Source organism: Ylistrum balloti, unplaced genomic scaffold (assembly GCF_031769215.1).
Source record: "Ylistrum balloti isolate Yb309-2 unplaced genomic scaffold, AGI_CSIRO_Ybal_v1 Utg372644, whole genome shotgun sequence".
In the NCBI taxonomy this organism is placed as follows: Eukaryota; Metazoa; Mollusca; class Bivalvia; order Pectinida; family Pectinidae; genus Ylistrum; species Ylistrum balloti.
The window spans coordinates 23,907-31,193 of NW_026783138.1; the positions used below are offsets into that span (position 1 = coordinate 23,907).

Below are 7,287 nucleotides of genomic sequence, written 5' to 3' on the forward strand. Positions count from 1 at the left end.
CCTTCTGGACCTCCTCATCCAAGGACCCGGCGATAAGGCGCAGGGAATTCCGCAGAGTTTGTAGGTACTCTGCCTGGACCTTCAAATGGGCCTGCCACTTGAAGGACCCAGACAGGAACTCTACGAAAATCCACAGGGAGGCCAGGTAGACTTTAACTGTATCTGGTTTCAGTCTGGAAAGTAAAAAAAAAGTACAGGGTATTTAAACCTGACTGAGTACAGAAAACCAAGTTAAAATCAATACGTTATTGTCACACATACATTGTTCAGTTTCGGGCTTAATAAAAAAAACCTGGTCAGCTTACTGTAAGTGTCATGTTTCTGCCACATGTATTGATTGAAACTTACCTCGTTAACATCTGGTCTACCGGCCCTCCTTCCGTCCCAGTGGTCTCCAGGCCCTTGAGTGTCTCCTTGTTGAGACCACTGGGAAGGAACGCCTTAACTGCCGTTACATGGCTGGCCAGCGTCTTTTCGGTCATGCGCCGGCCACTCGCCCGGTCCTTACATCTGTCCCTGTCATGAATATTTTGTAATTATTTCATCAATAATTTTGTAACAGATTAGACAAAGTTTGATGGTTTTCTTCATTTTATCACGTTTTCTCTGAAAACTTGAAGAATGGGAAAGCAACAGTTTCCCTGCAAATTAAATTTATAATGTTGATGATTAAAATGTGCCATCTGTACTTACAAGTAATCCTGTAGGGCCTTTTGAAGGGTCGACATCTTCACCTAAGCCCTGTCGGAGGACCCGCCTGCGGACATCGCCAACAGGAACTGAGGTGAGCCCCGGACCATGCTGTGTTTCCGGATGAGGTTAAGGTCCAGGCGCACAGTCTGCACACCACATTCAGCCTCCGGACAAACCCGTTCTGGATATAAACGTGGGGTCCGGATGGACTGAATGTGGTTCTTGGCCTGGACCTTCATCATCTTGTGGAACTACAATGTACAAAAGTAATCAGAAACGTTAACGTCATGTTAATTAATGCTGACAAGTTTTCAAAATAAACACACATAAAACGCCTGTTTCACAAAAACATATGCCCAAACTTGTAACTCTATTATGACTAGACCTCGGGTCATTGTGATGTATATGAGTCACTGTCACTGTGTATCATTTATTCCCAGTAGGAAACGTGCTGTGATATGAATACGAAAATAGGTGGAACTTACTTGTCTCAAGTGCCGTGGTAGGCTTGATGTTATCCGCCCGCATCCCTCTATCGTGCACGAGTATTTTGAATAAATCTGTAAAGTGAAAGGCTAAAAACAGTGCTTTCTTTTTCAAAATATTATGTGTGAAGCTTCTTGTCCAACAACATGTGATCCAAGGCATTAAATCGAACATCTTAATTATTAGAAAAAAAGTTAGATCCACAGCAAGGTTTATACAGATCGGAACAGGAGAATAACAACTTGAATATAATGGAACACAAACAGAATTTTACTGACATTCTTTCGATTTATGTTTTGCGCCCGTGCCTCCTCCTCCACCACCTCCTCCTCCTCTACCTCCATCATCTCCTCATCCTGCTCCTCCCTGTATACTATTTTTTCTGCCTTTGAAGGTCGCCATTCATCGTCACTATCTGTTGTCGTTTATAATTGTTCAGTGTGTTACTGTGGTAATGTATGATAGTGGCAAAGCCACACAATAAAGAGATATCTAGATATTGAACAAAGGTGGAGTCAACATAGTCACGCTGGACCTCATTGTATAACACCAGGTTGAGTGGCAAAGGTATTTAACATGACAAATACTTGCTACATGAAACTTTTAAACGAAAATGATTTTATCAGCCTGAAGTACATAAAATGTCAGTTATTTTGACACCATATATGGTATATTGGCATAAAAAAATTCCTCCAATATATCATACAGTATCTTAATGATGTTTTTTTTTTTCAATTACAACCAAACCTTCTAAATCCTCCTCAAAGTCCTCCTCCTCCTGCTCCTGTAAAGATTATCATGAAAATACATTTCGTTTTGATCCTTAAAATCTCTGCTAACAGATCATGAATGAAAATACATTTCGCTTTGATCCTTAAAATCTCTGCTAACAGATCATGAATGAAAATACATTTCGTTTTGATCCTTAAAATCTCTGCTAACAGATCATGAATGAAAATACATTTCGTTTTGATCCTTAAAATCTCTGCTAACAGATTAGCGGCTTGGAACACTTCATATATTCTCAGGTCGATAAAATATTATCCCAATTTTGCGACCAAAATTGTGTACATATTAAAAGCAATGTTGTTTATATATTAAGAGCAATGCTTTTGTCAAAGTGAAGTTGAAATGAAATACTATTATTTGTCATTTGGATAGGAATTCATTAATGTTATAACTACCTTCCATCTCTCCTCTTTCTCCTCCTCAACCTCTTCTGCCACTGTCACCTCTCCCTCCTGTAAAGATTATAATGAATGAAAATACATTTCGTTTCAGTCCTTAAAACTCTGCTCGGAAATTAGCGACTTGCATTACCTTTCTAAAGGGAGCCGGGGATCCTTCGCCATCCTGAACTCTCTTCTTTTTCTGAACTGATTCTGTATTGATTTTGATTTGAGGTTACCATACTTACCATAACTTTAGTATGCAAATACAGTACCTACACCCATCTTTGTATCCCAACAACAAAAGATTCAAAAGAAAAACAATCCCGCCCTCCCTACGATCCATGAGCCATCACGGCAGGAACGCAGAGTGATCTCCCTTCCTCTAATAACCTTTATGGCGTAAACCCCACAGAGGGGCAGCCAGGTAGATAAGGAAGAGGGGAGGATAGGGTGGGACTCCATAAAGTTATGGTAAGTATTACATCATGAAAATTGGTTTTACATTAAAAAACCTCAATTTCATTTCAGTAATAATTACCATAACTTTAGTATGCGAATTCGTCTTACCGTAGTGGTGACTAGAAGCCAGGCAGCCCCTTCAGCACAACCAAAGTAGTAGGGAGGGAGAACAGAGTGCTAAAGTGAAGGAAGGGACCTCTCTGTGAAAGAGCAGGTGTACCCACATGCCGCCGTACGGAAAGACATGGCCCGGGGCTCACGAGGAGGCCCAGCCACTGACTATGCCACCACCAAAGGTCCCAATGAATACAGGCCTTCTGAGTGGGAAGCTAGGGATCACAGATAAAAATCTGTTAAGGTATCCCTGCCCTGCCAGAATACTGCAGACATGACCTCCTGAAAGGAGGACTCATTGAGAGAAGGGCCCAGGATGAAGCAAGGGCCCTGACCTCGTGAGACCGCGCTTTCGCTCTCGCCCGAGCCAGATCATCAAAATGCTCGTAAGCATACTAAATCACCTGGCAAACCCACCTGGAAACCGACTGGGAGGAGATATCTCGTTGCCCCTGTTTAATGGGCAAAACAGACGGGCTGTGCTGGTTGAGAGGCCAGCTGCCCATCATGTGTGGCATAGTCGGAAGCTGAAGCCTCCGACAATTCACCAACACTGAGCTGCAGACCGACAAACCCGGGAGCACGGGTAGAGAAGGAGTCCTTCTCTAAAACCGGAGCCCGGGCCGTGGCCAGAACCGAAGACATGATAATGCCTTCTGGCAGAGACCGATCTGAGCGAACGGAAGCCCGAGGAGCCACCAGGGAACCCAGAAGGATGGTGGATTCAGGCGCCGACGATGCTGAGGCAGTGGGCAAACCTCCGCCCTGAGAATCCGGGAGATGTTGGCCCGGAGGACCCGCATCCCAGAAAGCACATGCTGAGCCTCGGCTTCAGCAGTCTCAGGGTCATCTTCCCCTTGTGAACCCTCTTGGCCCAGGAGAAAGATGAATGACATCGTCTTCCTCTGCCGAGCCCGCACCCTGGATGTCCATCTCCTCCTCAATAGAGACCGAAGTCCCCTTGGGAGGAACAGGGGCCGCCAGAGGAGCCATCTCCGCAGAGGGGAACTCCTCTTTATGGCATTTGGACGCAGCGCGACCAACAGCTGTAGCTGTAGGCTTGGGTCGGAGACCCGAAGCCGACCCCTGGGAACAGGAGACCGACGGGTCCACGCTGGAGGCGGATGTCCTTAAGGTCTGGCAAACCTTTATAGGACCGACCAACAAGGCCCCCGAAGTAGCAGAACATTGGGGGGATTCCGCACTGCTATAACATCTCCTAGAGGAGAGACCAACCCCTATGGGTTCCACGAGTGAAGACCCATTGGGTAAAAACCCAAACCCCTGAGGGAATGGGAATGGTCCAGCGGGCCGGGAGTGACCCCAGAACTGGCCAAGATGGCCTGCCTGAGTCTGGGGCTGGACAACCTGTCCAAAGGACCAGGATGAACCGCCACTCCCACCAGGTGGAAACCCAGACATGTACAGGCTAAGCCGTAACTGCTGAGTAACTGTTGGTACCCAAAACCATCCGCAGGTTGGCATGGGCGACCCAGGAATAAGTGCCCGCAGGCACCCCTACTCCCTGAGCCCGGGGGAAAGGGAGACCGGAAACCGGACTCCTGGCCTGAAGCCCCAAACCCTTGGAGGAAAACCCCCTGGGAAACCCTGCACTGGGAAATCTGGATTGGGACGGAAGTCCCAGAGCCAGAAGCCTGTGAGGGTGGGAAAACAGACCCCGCACTGACACCAGGATTAGTGAACTCAAGTGTCACTAATCCCTGTAGCCACAGACAATCCTGACAAAAAGTCTGTGGCCCCTGACCCTATACCCGAAGGCACAGTTCCGGAGTCAAAGCCGCCCCCACCAACGACGCCACCTGGCGCGCCGAGGTCCCTGAAGGAATCAGAGATCTAGACCGGAAGTCCCTTTCCGACGGTAACACCGCCGGCTATCGAGAGCTACCGGCCAATTCGACCCTTGACTGTGCCGAGTCAGGGTCGGGCTGCCCCCCCCCACTCCAGGACGCACCTGGACAGTGGGAGCCACCCCCTGCTGAAGGGCGGAGCTCGGTGGAACGAGAGCACCCCCAGCAGGAACGCTCTGGTTCAGAACTTGAGGATGGGAGGTCTTAAAAAGCTTACTTCCCTTACCGGAAGAAGAGGACGAATCCCTCTTCTGGCGGAAAGTTAGCTGGAAAGGCATGGGAGCCTAAGCAGCAGACTCCATGTGCAAACAAAGTTCACATAGCGAGGTCTGGCTGCAATGTCGGCAAACGGGACAGGTATCATGGGGTTCCCAATATCTATAGAAATAGGAACATCCATGCGCTGACCCCCGACGTAAACCCGGCACTATTATCCAGCATAGAAACAATAAAAAATTGTAACAATGAAAACAAGGATAAAAAGTTTTCTAACAATCAAAAAACTACGAACGAGATCATAAAACCTACCGTACGCAGCAAGATTGTACTGCAAAAAAAAAGAAAACGGTCGTACAAAACGGCCGACAAAGCTGCAAGAAAACAATTTCAACTTCACAAAAATCCGAGTGATGAGACAAGTAGTCACGCACTCGAACACGCGGAGGAAAAACACGGCCAGAAACGAAGTTCTCGAACAATCAAAAAACTACGAACGAGAGCACAAAGCCTACCGTACGCAGCAAGATTGCACTGCATAAATAAAACGGTCGTACAACACGGCCGACAAAGCAGCAAGAAAACAAATTCCAACTTCACGCAATTCCGAGCAACGAGACAAGTAGTCACGCACTCGAATACGTGGAGGAAAAAACGGCCGGAAATACGGTCAAAATAAACAAATGACAATGGGAGATGGGTTTATAGACTACTAATAGAGTAACAATATACTCAAACGACAATGGCAGTACGAAGAGAAGGAGTAAGAAAAGCACTTAGCTCAGACACCTCCGCACTCGTCGGCAGCCATAAAGGTAAGAGGAAGGGAGATCACTCTGCGTTCTTGCCGTGATGGCTCATGGATCGTAGGGAGGGCGGGATTGTTTTTCTTTTGAATCTTTTGTTGTTGGATACAAAGATGGGTGTAGGTACTGTACTTGCATACTAAAGTTATGGTAATTATTACTGAAATGAAAACCAAAATTATGCAGTTATTACAAGCAATGTTTGTCGTGAGAGTTGATACAAAATGTCTGAATGAGTAATCATTGTAATGTATTTGATGTCTATAGAGATTTTTTTCTTTGAACTCCTAAGCGGCTTGTTACCTGTAACATACCCCAACTCGTCATTTTTTCTCACCTCCACTTTCCTCTCTTTTCTCTTAGCCTCCAGTTTCGCCCAAAAGCGAAAAACATAATCTGTATAAATCAGCCATTGTTAATAAGCATGTTCATACGGGCCACATTTACAGCTTTCATTTTGTTTGACCTCTATATCTATATCAGTCACTTGAAAACTATCTATCCTCACCTTCTTTCTCTCTTTCCTCTCCTTTCTTTTCTCCTCTTCTGCCTTCTTTTCCTCTTTCCTTTCTCATCCTTTCTTTCTCTCTTTTCTTTTCTCTCTCCTTCTCCTTTATGTCTTCTTCTTCCTTTTCTTTTCTCTTCATTTCCTTCTTTGCCTGTCTCCTCCTCCTCTTTTCTTTTGCTATGCTAACCTTCTATTAAAAGAGAATTAGCTTTAGCTTTTTTAAATAAATCCTTAATAAATAACTAAAATTGGCACAGGGAATTGCCATACGTATGTATTCGATTAAGTCTGATGGTACATTTTTTGTTTTCATACTTACGCCTTCTTCCTCATTAACAGTTGTCTCTGCCTGTTCCTCAATGATTTCTCCAATTATTTCTTTTTGCAACTGAAGTGAAAAAAAACATGGTTATTTTAGAATTGGATTTTGGTTGACCTCAACACTTGATGTAGGAAGAGATTTCGGGATGGGAATAGGTGTGTTTGTGTGTGACACAACAACTTAAAAATCTAGACAACTTCTTTAGCGTCCTCTTCTCCTCCCTCTTCCTCTCCCTCTCCTCCTTCCTCTGCTTCTTCCCCTCCTCTTCCTTTATTATTTTTTCAGTCTCCCTCTCTGCTCTCTCCAATTGTATTTCTCGCCTTCTATCTTCTTCCCTCCGCTTTGTCTCCTCTTCCCTCCTCCTACCCTCCTCTTCCCTCCTCCTTGCCATCTCCCTCCTGGCCATCTCCCTAATCACCTGCTCCTTCCTCTGTCTCTCCGCTTCTTTCTGCAAATTGAAATTATTGTATGTCAACATATGCTATTTAAGATTGTTTCTGATGATTACATGATATTGTGAAATAAAATATAACTGAAATGAAGAATTTAAAATATAACTGAAATGAAGAAACAAAACTTACCTTCTTCCTCCACCTCTTCTCCCTCTTCGTCTGAACTTTGACGTATTGACCTTGTACTCCTT

At 45.2% G+C, this 7,287-nt stretch overlaps 1 protein-coding gene across 1 annotated transcript; it reads right to left on the reverse strand.

Annotated features, from left to right (window-relative positions):
* Positions 1-734: 734 nt before the first annotated feature.
* Positions 735-7,050, reverse strand: LOC132564715 (uncharacterized). Its single transcript, XM_060229347.1, has 8 exons — positions 6,817-7,050; positions 6,642-6,710; positions 6,323-6,512; positions 6,152-6,210; positions 2,364-2,420; positions 1,927-1,963; positions 1,458-1,594; positions 735-944 (listed from the first exon to the last, which is right to left on the reverse strand). The coding sequence occupies exons 1-8, from the start codon at positions 7,048-7,050 to the stop codon at positions 735-737; spliced, it is 993 nt and encodes a 330-aa protein (XP_060085330.1).
* Between the last annotated feature and the right edge of the window lie 237 nt (positions 7,051-7,287).